The sequence below is a fragment of the Lissotriton helveticus genome, chromosome 8, assembly GCF_964261635.1.
Source record: "Lissotriton helveticus chromosome 8, aLisHel1.1, whole genome shotgun sequence".
Taxonomy (NCBI): domain Eukaryota; kingdom Metazoa; phylum Chordata; class Amphibia; order Caudata; family Salamandridae; genus Lissotriton; species Lissotriton helveticus.
In genome coordinates this window covers 48,752,575-48,778,509 of record NC_136069.1, presented here as the reverse complement: position 1 = coordinate 48,778,509, position 25,935 = coordinate 48,752,575, and the positions used below count along the sequence as shown (strand labels likewise).

At 47.0% G+C, this 25,935-nt stretch overlaps 1 protein-coding gene across 2 annotated transcripts in view; it reads left to right on the top strand.

The window, feature by feature from the left end:
• Positions 1–25,935, top strand: part of LOC144772340 (uncharacterized) — a 552,285-nt gene that overhangs the window by 398,705 nt on the left and 127,645 nt on the right. For both annotated transcript variants that reach the window (XM_078656588.1, XM_078656589.1), the window contains one exon: positions 20,741–20,851. In XM_078656588.1, coding sequence (XP_078512714.1) covers positions 20,741–20,851 — 111 coding nt within the window. The remainder of the gene's footprint in view (positions 1–20,740; positions 20,852–25,935) is intronic.

Sequence of the window (25,935 nt, the reverse complement as noted above, 5' to 3'; positions counted from 1 at the left end):
TGTCTAGTGTGTACTAAGAAAGAATTCCTATGATAGTCAGGTGGGGCTAGAAAAACAGGTGGCAGTAGGAAAGCAATGTAACATGTTCCCTCCCAATCGAGGGGCAGACGGACATATGCAGTTTGACCACAAATAAAATAAGAATGACGTGAAGCTTTAAAAATAGATTTCCTACTGTCACTATACTGGATAACAGTAGTACATTCACTATGACCTATATGTACAGAACCATAACTACGGACACATAATTCGCCTTTGACTGGTAGTACTGAAATAGCGGGTGAGTCTGGAGTAGTATCAGACTGAACATTCAGGACCATGAAATTCGACGAATAATTTCCTATATTATATACTTCGTTTTCTAGATCTAAACCTGTTCTGTGGGGGAAACCTTGCTTGTCTGGGAAACATGTACTGTTAAGAAAAGACATATCTGTTGAGGATGACGTTAACGTGGACCATGCTCCACACGAACCATTGTGTGAGAATGGATAAGGAAACAGTGGCAGAACTCCCTTCGGTGTCTGGAAAGGGGGGAGTCGACCACACACCCAACAATTAGTGGTATTGCTGGTCTGGTGTGAATAATGTAACATACGGATGAATGTGTTATTACGCATTGCGAGGCGGTATGAATATTCGTGAGGAGGCAGATCACTAAACGTGTGCTCTACTGTAGCATGAGCAGACATATTTACATGAGGAACTGAAAAACACAGATAGAAAGCATAGCTGGTGCAGGAAATCATTATGCTGAGAAATAAGACGAAACTCAGAAAAACGATACATTGAAGTGAACTTCGACTGACTCTCTCACTATGGGGGCCTATTTTATACATGTCAGAAACAATTTAACCGTTTCACCTAGGGGAGGACTTATACAATCAAACTGGCTGACTTATTAGACCTGAGCTTTAACTTATACTCCTGTTGCGGAGTTTTCTCTAACAAGGGAGGGGTTGTAATAATGTTCGGTGCGGGACAGTCCTTTAAAACAATGTTCTGGCAATCCTTTGAATCCTGGGAAATGTTCTTGGAAATGTTTTTGAAGACGGGCTTCGGTCCTTTGAAAAGTTTTACATGAGAAAGGTGTACCCACCCCTTCCTGCCTTCCAACTTGACGGCAGTTCGGGTGGTCAAGAGGACCTGACGTGGCTCCTTCCAACGTGGTTCCAGCGGACTTGATCTGTCAAAATTTCTGATCATCACCAAGGAACCTGGAACGATCTCGTGCGGTGCCACCTCGGTATTGTCTGGAAATGCGGCAGCAACCTGTGAACGACATGAGTTGAGGGCAGACATCAAGGAAGCTAGGTAATCTGTCAGCATATTACATGAAACATCTGTAATACTTCGGGGTCTAGGAGTACCCCACATGTTAGGGGGGCGGCCGAAAACGACCTCATACGGGGACAGACCTGATCTGGAATGTGCGACCATACGCATGTAAAATAGAGCGACTGGCAAAGCTACTAACCAGTCCACACCCTTGTCTTTACAGACTTTTGCTATACGGATCTTCAGAGTCTGATTATGTCTCTCGACTAGTCCAGCTGCTTCTGGATGGCGTACACAATGGAACTTCCACTGGTACCCTAACAAAAGGGAAACGTGTTTCATGAGTTCGGATGAGAATGGCTGGCCGTTGTCAGAATATACGACTCTAGGGAGTCCATATCTAGGGAAGAATTCACGAACCAACTGCTTGGCAGTGGTCGCGGCTGTGTAATCTGGGACTGGATATGCTTCTGTCCATCTGGACAAGGCACATACAACTACAAGGACATACTTGAAACCTCGACATCGCTCCATTTGAATATAATCCATCTGGAGGACCTCAAAAGGGTGGTCAGGGGGCTGGAAACCACCTTGTTCCACCGGGACACTTTTACCTGGATTAAACTGACAACATATCATACAGGTACGGACTTTCTGCTTGGCTGCAGCTCGTAAATGCTTGTTGAACCAAATGTTCTGGATACTGTCTAACATAGCTTTTTCTCCTAAATGTGCTGGACTATGTGCGGTATTGATAATGACTTGAACCATAGAATCGGGGAGAAACCATGTGGCTCTACCCTTCGTTAACCATCCTTGATCTGTCTGGACCCCTCCTTGTACAGACCATTTCTTGATTTCATCGGGAGTAGCATGTGACTGTATATCTGACATCCTGTGTAGGGTCCTTAACTGTCATGCATGTAGTCAGATCTGGAATATGTGTCTTGTTTACTGGAATGTCTGGAGTCTGTGCTGTAAGCTTGGCTGTGCGGTCTGCTAAATCATTACCTTGGGAAATAATGTCAATAACTTTCGTATGTGCTTTGCACTTCATGATAGCAATAGATGTCGGTAAATGTATGGCATCTAACAGGGCTTGAATAAGGAGACCATGCTGAATCTTGGTTCCATGAGAAGTCATGAAACCTCTCTCCTGCCAGAGCACTCCGAAGTCGTGTACAACTCCGAATGCGTAACGTGAATCTGTGTAAACATTAACCTTCAGGTTCTTGGCATGTATACAGGCTTGTGTCAGAGCGACTAGCTCTGCTGCTTGAGCGGACAGAGTATCAATACGGTGTGTTTCAATAACTTCAGTGTCAGTAGTCACTGCATACGCGGCTACTAGTTCTCCTGTACTAGTTCTCATACATGAACCATCCACATAAAGTGTCAGGTCAGGATCTGATAACGGAATATCTGTCAGGTCTTGTCTTGGCTTAGTCGTAATGTTAACTACTTCCACACAATCATGTGGGTCTGGATTTGAACTAACTGATGGTAACAGTGTAGCAGGATTCAGAACGTTGCAGCGTCTAATTTCTATGTGTGGCTGGAACAGTGTCAATTCATAACCTGTTAAACGTGCAATTGTCAAGTGCTGAGTTTGTGTTCGGTTTAAAAGAACTTCTACTGAATGTGGAACTTGTACTGTCAGGGAATGTCCTAAAACTATGGAATCACTTTGTCTGATAGCTAGTGCTGTGGCTGCAACTGACTTGAGGCACGCAGGCAACGCCTGGGCGACTGGATCTAATGTGCTCGAAAAATAAGCACAGGGCTTGTATTGACCTGCTTGATCTTGCGTGAGAACAGATAATGCTGTACCTTCGCGTTCAGTAACGAAAAGTGTAAAAGGCTTACTGTAGTTCGGTGTAGCTAGAACTGGAGCTTGACATAGGGCTTTCTTTAACTCGTTGAAACTAAATGTATGGTCAGATGTCCAAGGGAGGACAGTCGATACGGCTGCCTCCTGTGTCGTTAACTGTATCAATGGCTTGGCTAGAAATGCATACTGGGGAATCCATTGTCTACAATAAGAAGTAAGGCCGATAAAAGCACGTACCTCCTTCTGGGTTCTGGGCTGGGGAAGATTCGCTATTAACTGGATACGGTCGGGTGTCAACTGCCTACCCCTCTTGGACAGCAAGTGTCCTAAGTATACCACTTGCTGGACACAGAATTGAAGCTTTGAAGGTGACACTTTGTGCCCCATCTCGGCTAGAAAATACAGAACTGTAAGTGATGCTCGCTCGCAAGCACGTTCAGAACGGGCTGTGATCAGTAGATCATCGACATACTGGAGCAGGGCAGTGTCAGTTGGCATGTGAATATTGTCTAGTTGTCTCTTGAGTGCTTGACTGTAAATACTAGGGCTTTCTGTGAAACCTTGAGGAGCGCGTGTAAACATATAGCTCCTTCCATTTAAACAGAATCCGAAAAGAAACTGGCTGTCTGGATGAATTGGTACACTGAAAAATGCATTCTTGAGGTCAATAACAGTGAAAAACATGGCTTCGGAATCAATGGCTGTTAACAGGGAAGAAATATCTGGGACAACTGGATACTGAGGAATAATACATTTATTAAGCTCTCGTAAATCAATCACTAATCGATATACTGGGGGTGCATTTGGATCAGTACGTTTCATGACTGGAATGATCGGAGAATTGCATACATTGGAGTCAGTTTCTACAACTACTCCTTGAGCCATGAGCTCGTCAATAATTCTGGATAAGGCTGCTACAGCCTCAGGTGGCAATCTGTACTGTCTGATTCGGGGTAACACTACACCTGGTTTGAGAGTCACGCGATGGGGTGTGATTTGCATGTAACCTACATCAGTTGGACCTTGCGCCCATAAATGCTGCGGAACATTAGACAATCTTGAATCAAAATCTCGTAACACATAGTGACCCTTAAAGTCACGTAGAAACAGACGTATTCCCTCTGGGGAACAGCAAATAACTGCACCTAATTCTTTCAGTGTCTTAATGCCTAATAGATTTTCTGGACATGACTTAGTAAGTAACAGATCAGTAGTACGGGACAATGGACCTACTTCTAGAGTAACTGGCTTTGATATCTCATTAACTATGGGTTTTCCTGAAAATCCAAGGGAAACATTTCTTGAGCCTGAGAGCGGAGCCCCTGGAACTTCGGCGTGACTAATTGTGGTCCTACTTGCCCCTGTATCGATCAAGAACTTTCTGTCTTTCCCTAATACTTGACTATGAACATAGGGACCTTCTTGGTCTACAGGTATCTCGATGAGAGGCAAGCCTACCTCCCTCTCTAGGCTGTTTCATGAATATGACTGGTACTCTGGATACTCAGACTGTGCATACTGGTACATCTGTGATGTAACGTGCTGTGTTGCAGCAATAGGCTGCGGTACTGTAACTATCTGTTGTGCATTCTGTGACTGAGGAATCTGTGAAACTTGTTCTTGTCTAGGTGGACGTGGTCTTTCTTTAGTCTTACCAGTAGCTATATTATGTTTCAGAACTGCACACTCGTTTATAAAATGACCTGGCTGTTTACAATAATTGCAGTTCCCTTTAACGGGAGCCGCAGGATGACTGGCTTGATTCGGACCCCTCTTCTGACTGTCTTGAGGAATAGATTGTGCAACTAGCACTTTCATTTTCGTGTCTTTCATACGTTTTCTCTCGTGTTCTTGCTCTTCTCTGATTCTATTCTGGTGATACTGGAGCATCTGGAGCATCTGGGACGGAGTATTTGCTTGCCAGGTGCTTTCGACTTTCAAAACTCGATTTTTAATTTGTGGACTTGAATTCTCGACTAATTTGGTAACGAAAAGATGAGGGTATGACTCACTACTTGTCTTGAGACCACTGTTAATACTGAAACATTTCTCAAATCTAGAATAAAAATCACTAATATCCTCATCTTGTTTCTGTTTACAGGCTGAGATTGCATCCCAGTCTTCTTTCCTAGTTGTCAATAATCTGGGTAAAACTTGAATCAATAATTCTGGTAATTCTTTACATTTATCTCCAAGACCGGTACCTGGTACTCGCGCCTTGTCTTCAGCTTCTAGAGCTGTCCAATCGATCTTTTTCTCTCCCACCTCCCATTCTTTTTCCTTTAACTTTTCGTACACCCCTGCGGGTAACAGGACCTTTAACATTTTAATGATATCTGGGTAAGTGTATTCTCCCATACGGAGCATGTCTTTTAATTCTCTATGGAACCCTGCTGGATCTTTGTCATGACAGGGAATTAATTTTTTCATTTCTAAGAGTTCCATCTTTGAAATCGGAGTGTATACAAACACTCGTTGCATTACGCCACCCGCCCCTTGGACTGGGTGGACTTCTCGTAACGGATTCTGTCTGTCTATGTAAAACGATTTACTTTCTGGGGGTGAGACATGAACAAAATGCGGGTTCAAAAACGTTCTATATTTGTGGCGCTGTTCTAGAATGACAATAATTAAGTCCGTACCTAGACCTCTCCATTTATACTGGAGTAACTCGTTCAGGATATCGTGTAACGGGCCTGGATCAGAATGTTGACCCTCATACAGAATAATGAGGTGCTGGATCATATACATACCCACCAGTCGTTGCTCGGCTGGGGGCAGTTTCAGAAACATTTGTGCCACTATTTCGTCTGGAAAAGTGGTAGAATCAGTAATCCATCGGACTGCTGATCGGGCTAGTTCTTGTTCATGCATGGTACTTAACTCACTATAACCGACTCGTGATTTCAGAATGTGATCGGTAGCTTGAAATACTTGTTCTAGAGAACCTTGTTCTGGTGCTGGATGATGAAAAACAGACTTGGGTTCTAGGCGTAAATGGCGATCTGGAAATCTGGATTTTCCTACATACGCTATTCTGGCGGGATTCTCGTTCTCTTCCTCTTCAGGATCAGAGATACTTTCTTTCTCGCTTACTTGTGCTGCTTTACGCTGTTCGTGTAACCTTACTATTTCTTTACGAATTTTCTTGTACATACTCTCCATGGCACTGACGGTCTTGTGCTTACCCTCGGCTATATTATCACTCCACCTTGTCAGGATTCTCATTTCGGCGGGATCTTTAGACGGGTAATCTTGTTCTCTTATTAGACAATTGATCAGGAACTTTAATATCATGAGCTGAATCTCGGCTTTCCTTTGAGACATAATCTCGCCAATACTTTCTGGATCATCCCCTGTACGGATGAAACGATATATTCTGTCTAGATCTTCTTTCATATTCGGCAAGGTGACTAGATACTCGGTCACTCTCCTTACACGTAAGGAATATAAAACCATAGTATATTCGCCTGGAACTGGATCATAAACACATTCGTTAAGGGCTTGCCTGATTTCTGTAACAGACTTATTACTTTTAGGAGTACGCTGTGATGCTTGAGCATGTAATTCGAGTGCTGATAAACGCTTGTGTGGCGGCGGGGTTTGAGGAGTAGCTCCTCCTGCGGCCCCTAAACTGGAGTCGTCTACTGAGGCTCTACGTCCTGGCAGAGTGGGAAGTGGAACTATAGGCTGGACCGGGGGTACCGTAACAGGTACTCCGGTGTCTGGAGGAACATGAATTACCTGGTTTACAGGGACTGGCGGAGCGCGAACAGGATTGGCATATTCGGGGACTGTGTCGTCCAAATAGGACGAAATAAAAATATCAGCTGCGGTCGGTTTGTGACGTAGCTTGGTCGGAACTAATGGTGGCGGGAAATTACTGGATGCCTCTGGGGTCGCTTTTTGCACACCTTCGGCAAGAAGAGGATACATACCCTTAATAAGGGCATGCCTCTGTCTGTCTGACTGTTCGGCTTTGACTTGTTCACCTATCTCGATTAATTCTCTTTCTTGGGCTCGTTCTTGGGATTCTCTACTTGACTCTGACTTTCTGACTTCCTTTTCCGTTCTTCTATGCGCTTCCTTACGCCATAACTCGATGGCATCTTTCTGTGACTGTCTGGCTTTCTTTTTCCATAATGCTTCTTCTACTCGCATGATACATTCGGCATCCCATGTACCCGATACGGGCCATCTATACTTTTCTTCTAACTGTTTGGTATACTCTACCCATAAATCTAGATACAATATGGCGCTTATGCCATGTTTCTGATACATAAAGTGACCTGGACTGTCCCTAGGCGGAACAGGAACTGCTGCTTCCAGCAGACCCTTTCTGGTTTTTAACTGACGTAACTTTGAAAAGAGCGGCATTCTAAACTTGAATCGGAACACAATACAATACACGAAAAACAATAACAATTGGGAAAACAATTCAGGCATACCACGACATTGGAAATACATTAAACAACATTATAAATAACAGTTCGAACAGAATACTACCTGAAAAAACTGAAAACAGAAACAGAACAGAATTTCTCGAGAACGGAACAGACTAGAGTTACTGGATGCACTGCTAAAACAGTACGGAACATACCGGTCCCATAAAGGAACACATCAAGACCCGTATCCACCTAGGTGAACACTTCGTTTGTGGGCTTGGGTACCACCAACCCACGGACCAGGAGTCAATTTAGACTGACCCTGTCTAGACACTACCCCAGCAATGGTACTCACCGGGCAGCACGGAACGGAAGGCCTCGGACGGGACTGGACTACGACGACGAACTTCGGACTTCGGACTTCAATTACGGGTGGACCTCCGGATACCTCGGACCTTGGACTCTCGGCTTGGGCTCTGGTCGGGACTCGCCGCGTTCCTCCACCGTCTCGTTCGGATGCTGGACCGCCTCCTCCGTCTCCTCCGTGGGCCTGAGGGATACTTGAGCAGAAATATCTGCCACTGCGCAGAAGAGTTCCGTCACGACTGCAGAGGGTCAGGGGGTCGGCGTGGCTTCACCGACGCGTGGGGAAAGGGCAAGTCCCTATTCGGGCGCCATTATGTGGTAAATAAATAAATAATACCCTATTTTTGGATGAATGAATGAATAACAGATAGCTCAATAAATAAGAGTCAAGATTCGAGGTAGTAGGAGTTTCTGCAGGTTTATTACAGCATAAGGGACAGGATCAGGACAACCTGCATAGGAACAGAATGACAGGGCCCAGCAGGACAACTGGGACCCAGCAGGGGAAAAAGAGGCCCAGCAGCTGCTGGGGCTAGGTCTGGGATGAGCGCGCTAACATTTAATAACATAACATTGATATATATACATAGCGCGAACACATAGCATTACATTGCAGTAGGCGTAACAGTGGGTGGAGCAGAAGGCGTGACGCGTAACAGTCGCGAGAGATAACAGTAAAAAGAGGTGTAACTGGGAGTATACATAGACATGTGATGTGAACGTAACAGAATATGTCATGAATGGGCGGAAACATAGGAGGGGGCTACCTAAGGAGCCGGGACCTCTAACCTAATGGTGCGCGAAAACTGGCAATGACGTGTTACTAGGAGAAGCTGGGGGCTACGAACTCTGTGCTAGGAGCAGAGACTAGAGTCTGGAGGGTCGGAGCGACATGTACCTAAACCCTATCTGGTATCTAATGTTTAGGGAACATGTTGATATGAACTAGAAGTCATGAGGGGAGAGGCTAACCTGATTCTAAGACTGGACCATGCATTATTCTACATGTAGTGCGTGAAGAATATTAAATGACCATTAAATACAGTATTTCTCTAACGTGGAGCCGAGTAGGCTAGACAATGACGGAAACTATTGATGCAGTTCAGTAGCTTAGGAATGCAGAGGAGGAGGACTGAACTGATAGCAGGAACTATAACATACTTTTGGCAGACTCAGAGGCAGAGCCGGGGTGCACCGGGCACTGCGAGGCAGGAAGTAAGTGAAGGGTCGAGGATACAGGTGGGGGCTGTATCGCTCCTCAGCGAGGCTTTCAGGAGACAGGAGCTGAATCTGTGGTCCGGGCCCTTTTGAGGCCTAGAAACGGGGACTTTATAATGGAATAACGTGCACACTGAGAAACGTGGCAACATTACTTACATAGGCCTGATATTCGTAGTATTCACGAGGACTGGAAACTAGCATACTAGAGGTGGACACAACTGTAATTGCGTCTTTAATCAGAAATGGGGAATAACATATGCATATTGATCATGCACACATAACATATGATGGATGAGGCGTAGGGACACAGAACATGGCAAAATTTACTTTTCCACAGATCAGACAGACACCTCCCTGCAACAATTCGAGGATTGTGCCAAAGGTCTTACCCCCTTTTGGGGACCTATTTTCAATAGCCGTAGTATAAGACGTTTGTCCAGAATAGTGGAAAATGTGGTTCAGACCACAACTGGGATCCTGACTAACATTACTGTTGAGCTTCAGGCGATGAGGCTGGTTTCGCTTCTGAACCGAATGGTTCTTGACGTCCTCCTCGCAGATAGGGTCGGAGCCTGCCGCGTGATCGGCAGCTCTTGCTGTGTGTTCATTCCTGATTCGGCCCCTACCATTCATCTTGCAATACAGAAACTACATCGATTAGCCAGTGAAGCACATGTGGACACTGGTACCTGGTCTCTTAGTAGTTGGTTTTGGGGTCTTTTGGCTACTTGGGGTTGGAAGATATTTATGGTCCTAGCTGGAGCCTTTGGAGTAATATTTACTTGCTGCCTATATCTCCATTGCGGTCCGGCTTGTTGTTCTTTCTGTGCAGCTAGAGTAACGTCTGCCTTGAATGTCTCACGACAAGCAAAAGTCGACAAACAGATGATTCAGAAGGAGGTGTCGGATCTGGTGCAGATTGATGAAGGAGTGTTTGTAGAATGAACTCCGTTATATTGGCTATAGTAGGCCAAAAGGGCCGTCTGATGGGATATAAATACAATAGATACATGTTGTTGGCCTAGTATATACAATATAACCTTATAACCACACGTTAGCATTGTATTATTCACGTTGTATTATTCTGGTTAGAAACTATTCACTCCCTGCTTGCTCAAGCCTATTGGTGTGACCGGAGCCATGTTCTTTCGTTTCTCTGTGTCTAGTACTGTTTCCTCGAAATCACGTAATTAGGCTTTCTGCACGAAACCATGATGGCAGACTTAGCTGTCTGCTCCACTCGTTAGTTTGTAGCTCGTGGAAACTCAAGGTGACACCTGCCCTTTTAGTGGGATGCGCACATTCTAGCAGAGCCTGTTCTTGTCCTCCTCGAGCTTCAGATAGAAAGGGAGGCACCTTACTGACCTGCCCCCGGAATAGCTTAGGCCGAGCTACTAGCAATTAATTGTGCCTTATATGGGTCTTCCTGTTGGCCCTTTGACAAACTGTATCTTTCCTTCTAAGGTGACATCGTGCTATGAGTGAAACGTATATATGCTTGTATTAGTTGTGTGAAGTCAGTCTCCTCTGCGCACCTCTGAGGGTCGTGCAAACTGAGGCTCCCCTGTCAGGGTTTGTATTATGGAATAAACGATTGAACCTTCTCCATTGCCGACTGACTTATTATTTATGGATAAGATATATGGGCTAATGGTGAGTATAGTCCATTAGCATAATATTTTGGTTCCTTCAGTCGACGACGATAATATAGATGACGGGGATCTCGTCGACGGGCCCGGAAAAGAGGTTTTCATCCTGGAAAAGAACAATAACACCAGAAATTACGTCTCCAAGCAAGGTGTCTCCATGAATCCCTTCTCACCTTCTGGAAGAGGAGGATCAGAGGACGAAGAGGAAGGTGGTCCTTATGGATATGCGAGTAGTCCTTCGCAATTGAGTGAAATATCAGGAAGATTCGGAGGAAGAATATGGGGAGTTTCACCATCATCACCAAGAACAGCAGCAATTCCACCAAGAGCATCATGAGGACTAGTGTGCCATCATCTTTACTGAAAATCTCCAGAGCCTGTTGGAGCATTATAGAAGAAGGTATCCAGTGCCTCGAACCTCTCAGGAAATTCCTGAGATTACGCCTCGACCTCGCTATGTACTGGGTACACCAGTACGAAGAAGGGAGATCTTGCTGAAGTCCATTCCTAGATCTCCACCACCAAGATCTCAACGTGATCCAGATACCTCGGACGATGACCATGAAGATGGAGAGATTGCAGAACCTAGTAGAGAATGGGACGACTATCTTATTCCTTCTCCTTCAACTCCTTCAAACCGGTGGACTCTCCACCAGAGGACATTGGTGTTTTTCATAACCTAATGGAAAGAGTCACTAAAAGATTCGCACTTACCATGATGGAGGATAAGGCAGAATGTTTCCTGTATGACTTTAAGGAACCCTATTGTAGATCTGTTCGTTCCTTACCTCTTGTAAGTCATATTTGGGAAGAAGGCTTGAAGGTTATGGAGACGCCGGCTACAGTGACTCCGGTTCTAGCCAGACTAGATAAGAAATATAAAGCGCCGTCAGATGAACCAGCTTGTCTTTTGGGTCATACAAAACCGGAATCAGTGATTACGCAGGCGGCGCAGCAGAAATCGAGAAATCCGTCAGCTCCAATTACAACACCACCAGACAGAGAGGTTAGGAGGCTGGACAACGCAGGAAAGAAGTTTTCCTTAATGTCTGCCCTGCTGGTAAAAGCTGCAAATGCCCTCGCTATTCTAGGAAGCTACTACAGGCAAATGTGGTGCAACCTGTCGCCTTATATTGACCGGGTGCCGGAGCGAGAGAAACAAGAGGCCAGAAAAATTCTTCTGGGGGTGAGAGGACTTCGGCGGAAGTCATTGACTGCACTATGGATATATCGACCACGGCATTTAGGTCTCTGGGAGGAGCGGCAGTTCTGCGCAGACAAGGATGGCTACGAGCGACGGCTTTTAGGCCTGAAGTGCAAAATAAGATCTTAGACCTTCCCTTCAATGGTGAAGATTCATTCGGTAAGCATATTGATGACACACTACAGAGTATCAAGAAGGATACGGATAGTGCGAAAGCATTGGGAACTCTACAATATAGAAAGGTTCCTTTTCGAGGCTCTAGAGGTAGAGGGCAATCTTCTTGTAGAGGAGGATATCAGCAGGGGAGATATTCTTCTTACTCCGCTTCATCCCAGCCCTACCGTCAGCAGTATTCTCAGCGTCAATCAGGAGGTTATACGAAATCGACTCAGAGAGGCAAAGGAGGTGGTCAGGGGAAGGACAACACCCGACGACAATGACAACCTTCAATCTCCGGCTACATCGACGCCTCTAAGATTAAGTGCTCCCCTGGGTGGAAAGATCGCACATTATTTTCAAAATTGGCAAAAAATAACAACGGACCAATGGGTTCTCAACATTATTCGATTCGGCCACACTCTAGAATTTCTACAGATGCCTCCTTGTACGCCACCGGTGGATCAAAAGGTCCATCATCTGCATCAACTCCAGAAGGAGATTCGGACAATGCTCCGAAAGGGAGCAATAGAACCGTTACCGAATTCCCAAAAAGGAAAGGGATTTTACTCCCGATTTTTCTCTAATCAGGAAAAACACCCTCCAATGTCGTCCTATTCTGGATCTCAGATCCCTAAACACCTATCTCAAAAAGCAATCTTTCAGGATGGTGTCTCTTCAGGACATCCTTCTACTGTTGAACCCAGGGGATCATATGACCACTTTAGACCTGCAGGATGCGTATTTTCATGTCCCTATCCATCCTTCACACAGACAGTACCTTCGATTCATGGTAGCCGTAGAGCATTATCAATTCAAGGTGCTGCCATTCGGCCTAAAGTTAGCACCTAGAGTATTCACAAAATGCCTGGCTCCAGTGGTGGCGGTGTTTAGGAAGCAAAAGCATCAAATATTTCCTTACCTCGACGACTGGTTAGTCAAAGCACCAATTGGAAACTCAGGCCAGGGCGTCCACACAGGCCTGCTTAGACTTATTTGCCAATCTGGGTTTGACTCTGCACGAGGGAAAATCAACCCTTCAACCGACAAAACTGATCACGTTTCTGGGAGAAATACTGGATACGGAAAGAAACAAGGCATCTCCCTCCAAAGAAAGGCAACTGAGGATCGTGTCTCTCTTCCAAGACTTTATAAAAAGAAAGTATCTTTCAGTACGCAAGTACAAGTCATTACTGGGCATGATGTCACCTTGTATTCCCCTTGTGCCTCACTGCAGGTTAATGATTTGCCCGTTGCAAGAACAGATCAATCTTCAGTGGCGTCAAGTGGAGGGATCCTTTGCAGACACAATCCAAGTGACACCAGTCATGGTCCAAGTAGCGACATGGTGGATGCAAAAAGAAAATGTCTCTCAGGGTCTGTCATTTCTTTCAAAGCCAGCTCCATTGGTAGTGACTACAGATGCGTCCCTGGAAGGATGCGGAGCTTTTCTTCAAGACCTTCAAGCCAGCGGTCGTTGGAGAGTGCACAAGCAGCAAACACATAAATCTGCTAGAACTCAGGGCAATACGCCTCGCATTGCAAGCTTTCCTACCAAGAATAAGGCGCTCGCCGGTGTTGATAAGAATGGACAGCACAACGGCAATGCACTACTTAAACAAGCAAGGTGGAACAAGATCACTCTCCCTGTCTCAGGAAGCCCAGAGAATATGGGAATGGGCGCTACAGCAGGGGATATCTTTGACAGCAGAACATCTCCCGGGAGATCTGAACATCAAAGCGGATACTCTCAGTAGGCTCAAATCGTCCTGCCACGAGAGGGAGCTGGATCAGGGGATCCTGGACAGCATTTTTCGAAGATGGGCAACACCAAGAGTAGACCTCTTCACCACAAAACAGAACAGGAAATGCCGGTTCTTCGCAAGCTGGCTTCTCCCAAAGGGGTTTTGGGGGAATGCGTTTTCGATGGCATGGTCCGGCGTCTTTGCTTACGTTTTCCCTCCAATTCCTCTCCTGCCCCGAGTGCTTGTGAAGATCAAGAAAGAACCGTGCAGGCTAATCCTAATAGCCCCGTGGTGGCCCAGACAATACTGGTTCACAGAACTCCTGCTGCTTGTCGGAGGATCGTCCAGTTCGTCTCCGACCGATTCCATCGCTTCTGAGAGTGTCCCGGGGACAAGTGCTCCATTCGGACACGAAATCCTTGCGCTTAGCGGCCTTTCTCCTGAACACTGTGAATTTCAACATCTGAAAATGTCAGAGGAATGTAAGAGAATCCTCTCCAAGACTAGGGCGGATAGTACCAACAAAACCTACAGAATGAAATGGAAGAGATTTTGTCTATGGTGTCAGAGAAATAACATTCACCCTTTAACTGTGGCACCTCATGAAATTATCCCATACATCTTCCTTCTAGTCAAGTCAGGATTGGCTCACACTTCTATTAAGGTGCATTAAGCCGCATTATCCCGCTACAGGAGGTCTTAATCGGGGCAATCCTTATGGTCTGCAAGGATCATCAAACAGTTTATGAAAGGGCTATTCAGAGTTTTTCCTCCAATAAAACCACCACCACTGCTTTGGCGTTTAAATATAGTGCTATATCAGCTAATGAAACAACCCTTCGAACCTATACATAGAGCAGATTTGAAATTCCTGTCATGGAAGATGGCGCTTCTCATTGCCTTGACATCAGCAAGACTGGTAGGAGAACTACAGGCCCTCACGATTTTAAGCTCCTTTTTTGCATTCAAGAAGACAGGATGATTCTTAGAACTAACCCAAAGTTCATTCCTAAAGTGCCAACTGACTTTCACTTAAATGAACCGTTAATATATTACGCTTCTTTCCTCAACCAGTGACAGCGGCAGAAAGAGTACTGCATTCACTGGATGTTCAGCGATGTCTCAAATTCTATTTGCAGGAAACTAGAGCTTTTCGTAAATCCTCACAGCTCTTCGTCGCTTATAGCGCACTTAGGAAGGGTTTTCCTTTATCAAAACGAGGAATTGCCAGATGGATTTCCAGTACGATTGTCTACTGTCACCAAGCGGCTGGAAAACCTCTTAATGCACAGGTTTGTGCTCACTCACGGAGGGCAGTGTCCACATCCACTGCGTTGTTTGCAGGTGTGCCGATCCAGGACATATGCAGAGCAGCAACCTGGACATCCACGCATACCTTCACCAGGCACTAGCGCTTGGTAGCGACAGCTGAGACAGATGTGGCGGTGGGAGAAGCAGTTCTGAGAAATATCATCCATTGACGGTGAGCCTCTTTACATCCCTCCTTCCTTTATTTTTGCTCACAAAGGCACATTTTTATTGCTTACTGTGTATGAGATTATTCATACTGTTTAGCATGATGTAAGAATGCAGAGGACAAATGTGCTTTGTTATATCACTGCTCGCTATTCTGATTCAGGCATGTGAATGCTTCAATACTGGAGTAAGAAAACAAGTTACTTACCTGTAACTGTATTTCTCCAGTATTGGAAGCTTTCATAGATTCACATGCAACCCACCCTCCTCCCCTGAGAGGTTCACCTTGGATTTGGCACAGAAAGTGTTTTATGCACAAGTGCGCGAAAATCTGAAAGGCAAAAGGTTCTCTCAGGAGGGTTCTAGAGGGTGAGGGGCTCTGATTGGTTCAGAGAAAAGTTTGGTCCCTTTTGCATAACAAATGTAATGGGTTGCAAAAGGAAAATGGGCCTAGGCCTTTTTTCAGTTTGCTTTACTACTAAGCATAGCTTTGTTATATACCGGAGACTCCCGTCTCGACGACGGGGAATGATTTAGGCATGTGAATCTATGAAAGCTTCCAATACTGGAAAACTACAGTTACAGGTAAGTAACTGGTTTTCTTCTTGGACGGGGCATTTTAATAGATCTACAATAAACTTGTTTTTACAAAGTGAGTCTGCCTCTCACTCTATTTTAAAGGGTTTTCTAATGCTAGTTGTATTGTCCCCATGTTGGCATGCCTTACATTAGGTGCATCTTATGAATCCATCAGTTGGTGCAAGCCAGGTCATCTTTTTTTCTTTTGACCGAATATCACTTCATGCTAAATGATCCTTCATTTACTTGCCTCATCTAAAACATATCTATGGGCGTCGAGCTATTTACTGCCCAATGATGGTATCATCTTACAAGGTGCCAGTGTATATTTAAAGCAGACCTCACTTTCATGTGCTTTATTGTATGTAGTGATAAATCTGTGTACATTGTTGTACTTTGTTCTTTTTCTTTGTGAATAAAGCCTTTCCCCTTTTGTATTGCCTTGCTCTCTTAGCTGCCACATCTAGGATGTTATCTGGATAGCCTTCATGTGCCTTTCAACCTCATGATATTCCTCTTCAGTACTGCACACTCTACTAGCTCTGAATAATCCTCCAAAAGGGAATCTATTAATTGGCAGAGTATGGTGGAAACTTTGAGCATGCAGCTCACTATTTCCTGTTGTGTGCTTTTTATATAATGTATTCACTAACTTGCTTTCTTCTACTCTCACCAGCACATCCAAGAATTCTATCTCTTTGTTGCTTATCTTGCTGGTAAATGACAAGCTCAAAGTATTCTTAATTTATTGTTCTACAAATTGTGTGGCTGCAGACGTAGATCCCTTCCACAGTATGATTAAGTCCTCTATAAATATCACCCATTAAACTGTATACTCAGCCCATTTTTCTGACAACCTGCTTCTCCCACCAGCTCATAGGCAAATGTGTATAGTTGGCGGCAAAGCAAGTGCCCTTTGCCCCCACCCAGAGCTGCTTGAAAATTCCCCATTAAACATAAAGATGTTTTTTGATAGGTATCATTCCATCATGCTAAGCTGCATCTCATTATGTTAAAAAATGAAGGATCTCGCTCTCAAAAAGTGTTTTAGCACAGCAAGCCCATCTGAATGTCTTATGCTGGTATACAGCGATGTTTCATTTAGTCATTAGTAGCATGTTGTCCTCTCCCCAAATATCCGTTGCAGAAAATCTGCAGTATCCTTGATATAGGGTGGCAGGGTAGCTACCACTGAGCCGAAGAAAAAATCAATAGACTCACAAACATTTCCAAACATGCTGCCCTGGGCTGCTATAAGAGGGTGCCCTGACGGGGCTTCTTTCTTTAATGTTATTTAGGGATCAAATACAAAATGGGAATTATAGGGGGGATCTGGTTTTAGAATCACATACTCATCCCAGCTCATTAAGGTTTGTTCCCTCCAATTGTTTAACTTCTAGACAAAGTCCTCTTAAAAATAATCAGCCATAGTAATCCTACTACAACATTCCTTATCATCAAGGTGCTTGTATGCTTCTTGCATATACTTATCCTTGTCCAATAGAACCACATTGCCTCCTTAAACTGAATAAATTACGAGCACCTCTGTTCTCGCCACACTGCATTAACTATAACTCGCTCCTTCTCCATGCACTAGTTATAACATTTCATATTACTTAACCTATTATTTTTTTACATATTTTATTGGTTTTATGGTATTCATGAGACATGTATATCTATCCATTTTTCTTTCCGCCAAGTTATGGAGGAGCAATATGTGAGCTCTCATTTCTGATAAATTTTCATAACAATTAATCAAACCTTCTAACTTTAATAGCCCCTCCCATTCGCGGCGCCTGTTGCAGAACAATGCCATATATTAAGGATTAGCATGTTGCTGTTTCTATTCTTCGTTTTGGTGGTTTCCCTTCTTTGCTAGCTCCCACCTCCTTAATCCAAGTATTACTTATTCTTGGTCATATCTTTGGCACCTTCAAGCCTCTCTCTTCCTGATTCTGGTTGCACCAGGCTCCTCTGAGGAGATGGTCCCATTGGAGTGAATTCCCCTGATTCGGATTCTGGGTTTTATGTACTATCAGTACCCTCTGTACTGACCCAATCCCCCGATGGGCATTCCTGGATCCTCCCCTCACATCCAGCATGTCTTTCCAGTTCTTTTTTCCATATTGAGATTCGAGGTCCTTCAGGGACCTTCCATTGTCTTTTTACTTCTCCTTTAGCAAAGATAAGGACCAGGTCCTGAAACCTGCTAGTGACCCATGTTATGGAGGTGTGGGGGAACAGGCCTTAGAGGCAGTGTGCAGGGGCACAGGGAACTGGGCACTCTATAATTGCATCAATTGTGTTTGTAATTTAATTCCAATAGTTACTTAACGCCGGACATCTCCAGTGCATATGGATTCGTTCGCCCCTAGTTCTCCACACCTCGGGCATCCCACATCCTCCCTGTGACAGAATTTGATTTGTCCCAGGGTGAGGTACGCCCTGTCTAGTATAAAGAAATGAATTAACCAGAAACGGGCATTCCTGGAGATAATAGGGGCCCCAGCCACTATCGTTTACCAGTCTTCAATAGGGGTGTTCAATTCATTTGTCCAGCTGTCCTGCAGCGCAGTCAATGGTTGGAGGGCATCCCTTCCCATGTGACCACTTTAACTCTCCCTTCCGTGGTGCTGATGTATCTACAAGTGTTATGATGCAGAGGCTCTGACATTCCCGCCCTCCAGTATTCCTGGCTCCCCATCTCTGTAGAGGCCTCCCAATCGAGTTGCCCCTGCTTCTACACAGTCCCTAAGGTCCCTCCACTGTCCCCCGTGTGGTAGTATTTGTAGTATCGTTATTGGGAGATCAGGTGAGCAGGAGATACATGTTTGTGTTTTTTGGAGCCCTTTCCTCCAGCAGTGCCATATCACCTGTAGCTCGCCTGTGACGTCAAGTGGGGCTCCGCCCACTTTCAATATCATTCTTAATAGCACGTCTGAGTCTCGCGTGAACTGTCCCGGTTCGTGTGTCTGTTTCTGTTGATCTGCCACCCAGCAGGCAAACCACTACAGTTGCCCAGCTAGGTAACATCTTTCAAAGTCAGGGACTGCAAGGCCCCCTTCCTCAGACAGGCGCTGGTTTGTTTTCAGGGCTACACGACTACGGTCAGTAGCTTATAGAAAATTCAATGTTGAGAAATGTAGGTCATTATGCCATTTTGCCAGTATGGGTATTCGGGGTACTGTGAGCGCCACCCTCCCAGCTAGCGACAACGCCAAGCCTTTACAAAACTCCATACTGGTCTTTAAGGATCGTAGAGCCGCCCCCATGTTTCCCTCAAAGAGGTCAGGTTGAGAGTGGTATATTTTTACCCCTCGAGTTCTCTATCTCTTGTCAATGTTGAGAAATCTAGGTCATTATGCCATTTTGCCAGTATGGGTATTCGGTATTCTGGTGAGTGGTGATGTGACAGAGGTAGGTGTGTGTGAGAGCTATGTGTGTGGGTGTGAGAGCTATGTGTGTGGGTGTGAGAGCTATGTGTGTGGGTGTGAGAGCTATGTGTGTGGGTGTGAGAGCTATGTGTGTGGGTGTGAGAGCTATGTGTGTGGGTGTGAGAGCTATGTGTGTGGGTGTGAGAGCTATGTGTGTGGGTGTGAGCTATGTGTGTGGGTGTGTTCACTGTGCATGTGTTTGTGGACTGCGAGTGTGTGCGCTGTGCATGTGTTTGTGGACTGCGAGTGTGTGCGCTGTGCATGTGTTTGTGAGCTGTGAGTGTGTGACCTGTGCATGTGGGAGCTGTGCGTATGTGTGAGCTGTGCGTATGTGTGGGAGCTGTGCATGTGTGGAAGCTGTGCATGTGTTTGTGGACTGCGAGTGTGTGCGCTATGCATGTTTGAGGACTGCGAGTGTGTACGCTGTGCATGTGTTTGTGAGCTGTGAGTGTGTGACCTGTGCATGTGGGAGCTGTGCTGTGCGTATGTGTGAGCTGTGCGTATGTGTGGGAGCTGTGCATGTGTGGAAGCTGTGCATGTGTTTGTGGACTGCGAGTGTGTGCGCTGTGCATGTGTTTGAGGACTGCGAGTGTGTGCGCTGTGCATGTGTTTGTGGACTGCAAGTGTGTGCGCTGTGCATGTGTTTGTGAGCTGTGAGTGTGTGACCTGTGCATGTGGGAGCTGTGCTGTGCATATGTGTGAGCTGTGCGTATGTGTGGAAGCTGTGCATGTGTGGAAGCTGTGCATGTGTTTGTGGACTGCGAGTGTGTGCGCTGTGCATGTGTTTGTGAGCTGTGAGTGTGTGACCTGTGCATGTGGGAGCTGTGCTGTGCGTATGTGTGAGCTGTGCGTATGTGTGGGAGCTGTGCATGTGTGGAAGCTGTGCATGTGTGGGAGCTGTGCATGTGTGGAAGCTGTGCATGTGTTTGTGGACGGCGAGTGTGTGCGCTGTGCATGTGTTTGTGAGCTGTGAGTGTGTGACCTGTGCATGTGGGAGCTGTGCTGTGCGTATGTGTGAGCTGTGCGTATGTGTGGAAGCTGTGCATGTGTGGAAGCTCTGTGTAGGTCTGAGTTCAGAAATAACATGAATTTGTTCTATATTTTCTTTCTTTTTTTTTAAGTGGTGGGGTTCAATGGTTCTCTTAGAAGACGACTGCCGAATGCCAGTGTTGCTAAATACCATGGCTGCTTTTATTCTCCCTACACTTAAATTGAATCTTATCTCAAGCTTGCAGGTTCTTGTTCATACCAGCTTTCTTTCTTTATCACTATTATCATGTCTTTCTCTTACTCTTTCAAAGGCAAACTCTGAAAAAATAAGTCCCTGTCCCCACAAATAAGCACAGCTATATAGATGTGCAAAGAGAACGACAAGAGCCAGAGTCTTTAATACTTTACTTTTACTTCTTTTCATAGATTATTCCAGTCTTTTGACCAGTTTTCATTCTGCCAGTTATTCCTTCGAAGAGTCAACCGCACCACTTTTAGACCCTGGAGTGCCACATTTCGTAGGAGAAGGAAAAACGGGTAGGTGAAAACATTCTAATAATATTAATGAAAAAATATTATGAATCCATTTTTATTTACATTGTGCACATACACCTCCCAGTCATCTCTAGCCACAGCCCTAAAGATTTTCTTGCCCAGGACCTCTGGAGGCTCCAGTATTCTTCTAATTTAATGGATGAGTCTTGACCGCCTTTCTAAAGGATCGTTTATGTACTAGCTGAGGCTTCAAGGGAACTCGTAGGTACGTTTGAGCTAGTCTGATCATTTGTGGGTTTGCAGAAACCCAAATACAAGGAATCTATAAAAATTGCAGGAAGTAACAGCTGCATGACATTGATGTGGGAATAAAGGAAGAATTTTCTTAAATTGACTTAACGGAGAAAAATAAGTGCTCACCACATGAGAGATACAGTGGTCAAAGGCCAGATTGTCATTAATGGTCATCCCCAGAGATTTGACCTTGGCATTTGAGGCAGTAGGATGACTACTGATGCAGCCATGTGCAGTGATTCTATGTCAGGACCGGAGGCTTCAGATTATGCTTTTCTCTCTCCGCTGTTTATTAACAGAAAACACATAGCAGCCAGAAAAGCAAAACTTTGTAAAGGATATGCCATACCACTCAACACTGGGATAAACATATCTCAAAAAACATCAACACATGGGATAAACTACAACTCCCATCAGTCCATAAACATAGTCCTTCCATAGTGTCCACTGCGCTAAGGTAGGGCATCCATCTTGTGATCCCCTCCTCTTTCTTCGCTGCTGCGCAGCCAGTTAAGTGCCTTCCCTGTTCTCTCCCTCGTTTTTGGGTGTGGTGAGAGCGTTTGGGGGTTTTGGTACTGCGTGTGTTAATACGATTGTGTGGGCTCTTGTTGTGGGGGTTTTAAAACGTTTTGTTTCCCTTACAGAGCCCGTGTTTATTGCCTTTGTCGCGGGGACGTTTCGCCCCTGACGCGACTGTCCCCGGAATTGCGGCTCGTTTCGCTTGCCGCTAGAGGGCGCTGCCGCGTCTCGTTCTCCTCAGCGCGTCTTTCCCTTCATCGGGAGCCGCGCTGAGGAGAGCGATCGCGCCAGAGCCTTCGACTGCTGCCCCACCGTGACGCCCGACCAGGGTTGTACTACCCCAGTATCTTGACGCCCCTTTGTGGGTCTGTACTTGCGGTTTACCGCGCTGACGCCTACGGGCGGTATTTAGTTCAGCACTTGCCGATTTTACTCGGCGTGATTTGCATATTGTTCTGTGAGCGCGCTGGGGGGCGGCTTGAGACCCGGTCTTGATTAAGAGGGTCAGCGCGTTACGAGGAGTGCTGCCTCTTGCTGTCTGGTGTGCCAGATATTCAAAGCCTTTGCTAACCTCTGGTTAGCCCACATTGCTGGTGCCTGGGCCAGTCTAACCCTCCTTCCCCCGCCCTAAAGGACTTAGTCATGGCAGAGGGATATTATGTGGAGGAGGAAACCCACTAATACTTGGGGGATGACTAATTTTATGAAGCTGTAGATCAGTCCATCTATAGGTGTGTGCAGGAGATCGTGGGGCCTATGGAGGATAGACTCTCGGCCCGCATTGTGGAGGAGTGCACTAAATTGGCCTCTACGGCACCGGGTACCCAGGGTTCTGCCCCTGCCACTTCTGAGATTAAACCACCTGCCCCCAAGAAGGTATGCAGGGATAGTGGCTCCGGGGGGTCGCAAGGGGTGGATAAGGACGCCTTTGAACGCCTCCGGGATGCGTTCCTGGCTAAGGCAACGGAGCCTGACACCCCTGCGTCGCTCCCAGCCCCGGGCCCTTCGGGGTCGACCGCGACAGCCCCTTCCTCCCCGGGAGGGCTCTCCCCGGCGGACACGGATGACGACGAAGATTCAGTGCGCTCGTGGCGCCCGTCCGGATCAGCGGCGGAGTTGCCTCATGACGCCTCAGGTATGCTTGACCCGGACGATATTATCCATCCGAGGTCGGCAGCCTGGGCACCGGGCGACAAAGTCGCGTAGTTCGTGGCGGGACGTCTGCGCAAGCCACTGGAGAAGGAGGCACGTAGTTGCCTCAGGGGAGAGTGTCCGCGGCCTACACTGGAGGGAAAAGTGGCCCTGACCCCTGAGTTAGACGGGAAAATGGCTACTTTTATGGCAAAGTTTGTTAAAGACCCGCGAAAAGGCATTGACCGTTCCTGGCGGTCATGCCAAGACAAGCTTTTAGATACAATAGGCCCCTTAACGAAGATCCTAGACATGGCGGAGGAGGCCAAAGTTTCCGGTTCCACCATTTCACCGGAAGTTCTCTCTAATTGGGCTCAGAGGGCAGTGATATTTTTGGGCAACGCTAATTGCGCCCTTTCAACAGAGCGTAGACGCTCGCTGCTCATTAAGTTAGATCCTAAATTGGGAGACCTAGCCTCGTCAGAGGCGGGAGCAGTAGCGCAGGGCGGCCTATTTGGAGATCCATTCATAAAAGAACTGGGGAAATTTGTCTCCACCTTTTCATCCCTAGACAGAGCACAGTCCACCATAAAAAGGGTGTTTAACCAGCGTTTTTCCCGGGGGGCCGGCCGTGGAAGGGGCCTCACGTCCGGCCGTGGTGGACAGAACCAACCGAATAAGGGTCAAGGCTCCGGCAGAGGTCAATACAACTCCTCAGCTAATTACACTAACTTCTACCCCTCCAGGGGTCAACGCTTCAGAGGAGGCCGCGGCGGCTTCAGGAATGACGCAAACAACAACAATTCTCACGGTGAGTGTAATCCCGGCGGACCAGGTCCAGATTGGGGGGAGACTGGCCTGCTTCCAGGAGGCCTGGTCAGCACTTACGAAGGACGCGTGGGTTCTTCAGACAGTGCGTGGGTTTCACATAGAATTTTACGATCACCCGATTCAATTAAGGGATCCACGGCCCATTCTTTTTTCCCAAGGGGATGCCCGGTTGATCGACGAGGAGGTCTTGGCGCTGTGCCAGAAAGGCGCCATCTGTCGTTCAACACGGCATCCTTCAGGTTTCCGCAGCAACATCTTCCTGGTGGAAAAGACGGATGGCGGCAAGAGACCGGTGATAAATCTCCGAGAGTTCAACGGTTGGTTGGTTTACAACCATTTCAAGATGGAGGGGATCCATCTTCTCAGGGACGTCCTACGGGCGAACGACTGGATGGTCCGTTTGGACCTGAAGGACGCTTACTTGGTAGTGCCCATCCACCCGCCTCACCGTCGGTTCCTGCAGTTCCTCTGGCGGGACCAGGTTTACGAGTTCACAGCCCTTCCTTTCGGGCTCTCCTCGGCCCCGTGGTGTTTCACCAAATTGTTACATCCAGCGGTGGAGGTCCTTCGGAGTCAGGGCATCAGAATGATCGTCTATCTAGACAACATCCTTTTAATGGCGCAATGTCCCAGCAAGCTGATTCTTCAGCTCAACCAAACGATAACGTTATTGCAGGGTCTGGGTTTCATCGTCAACAAGGACAAGTCTGTCTTGACGCCTTCCCAGAGAATGGTGTTCCTGAGGTTCCTACTGGACTCGGTGCAGGCCTCCCTCAGTCTGCCATCACGGAAGATGGCCAAGATCAGGCACGAACTCCGGCAGACGATCGCCAAGGAGCGCACGTCCCTGCGTCAGATCGCCAGGGTGGTGGGCCTCCTCTCGTCCTCCATCCAGGCGATCTTTCCGGGTCCGCTTCATTATCGGGCCCTTCAGCGCCTCAAGGCGTACCACCTTCGGAAAGGTCTATCTTACGAACAGTTGGTCCCATTGTCCGAAGAGGTAAAGGAGGAGATGTCCTGGTGGCTCTCCCACATGGAGGCCTGGAACGGCCGGGCGATTTTCGGGTCGGTTCCGGATCTAGTAATAGAGTCGGACGCCAGCAGATCTGGTTGGGGTGCCCGTTGCGGCGATTTCTCCACAGGCGGAGGCTGGTCGTCAGAGGAGCAGCGTCTCCATATCAATTGTCTGGAGCTCCTCGCAGGTTCTTTCGCGGTCCGTTGCTGGACCAAGGATTCAGCGTCATCGTGCGTCCTTCTACGGATGGACAACATCTCAGCGGTGCGCTATGTCAATCACCTGGGCGGCCCTCGGTCCAAAGCCTTGGCGAATTTAGCAAAGGATTTTTGGGACTACTGCCTAGCCCACCAGGTCTCGGTGACAGCAGAGTACCTACCGGGTCGAGCAAACCAGGTGGCGGACTGGCACTCGAGGTACCTGCGGGACTCGAGTCTCTGGAAGTTGGACACACAGGTGTTCCATTGGCTACAGACCATTTGGGGCCCGTTCTCGGTGGACCTGTTTGCGTCCCGTCTCGACTTCCAGTTACCAAGGTTTTTCAGCTGGAGGCCGGATCCTCTAGCGGAGGCCACGGATGCGTTCCTTCAAGACTGGAGTCAGGAGCGCCCGTATGCTTTTCCACCTTTTTCAATGATAATGAGGTCGGCGGCCCTTCTTCACCGCCAGCAGGCGGAGGTGGTGATGGTGACGCCGTGGTGGAGGTCGCAAGTTTGGTTTCCGGTTCTTCTGGAACTTTCTTGGGATTTTCCAATCCTACTCCCCCGGCTCCCTCATCTTCTCCTCAATCCAGACGGGGACCCGCATCACCTGATAGTGCAGGGTTCTCTCCGCCTCATGGCATGGAGGCTTTCCGGAGACGCTGGTCGCTCCCTGGCCTTTCGGGAGCAGCTGACTCCTTTTTGTCTAAAGCATGGGCCAGCAGTACCACGAAGAGATATAGATCAGCGTGGTCCAGGTGGGTGCGTTGGTGTCTTCGACGGGACCTGGATCCCCTGGTCGCAGGAATCGTTCACGTACTGAATTTCCTGGCGGAACTAGCGACTAGTGGTTTGGCCTATCGAACGATTAATGCCGTTCGCTCGGCGATTTCGGCGGCACATGAACAGATAGACGGTGCCCCGGTTGGGGAACATCCCCTGGTGTGCAGGCTCCTTCGGGGGGTACATCTTGATTTGCCCCCGGAGCCAAGGTATTCTGTCCTTTGGGACGTTAATTTGGTCCTGAACCTTTTCCTTTCTTGGCAACAGAATAGATATCTTTCTCTGAAAGAACTATCGGCAAAATTGGCCATGCTATTGTGCCTGGTGTCGTGTCGGAGGGTGTCCGATGTACG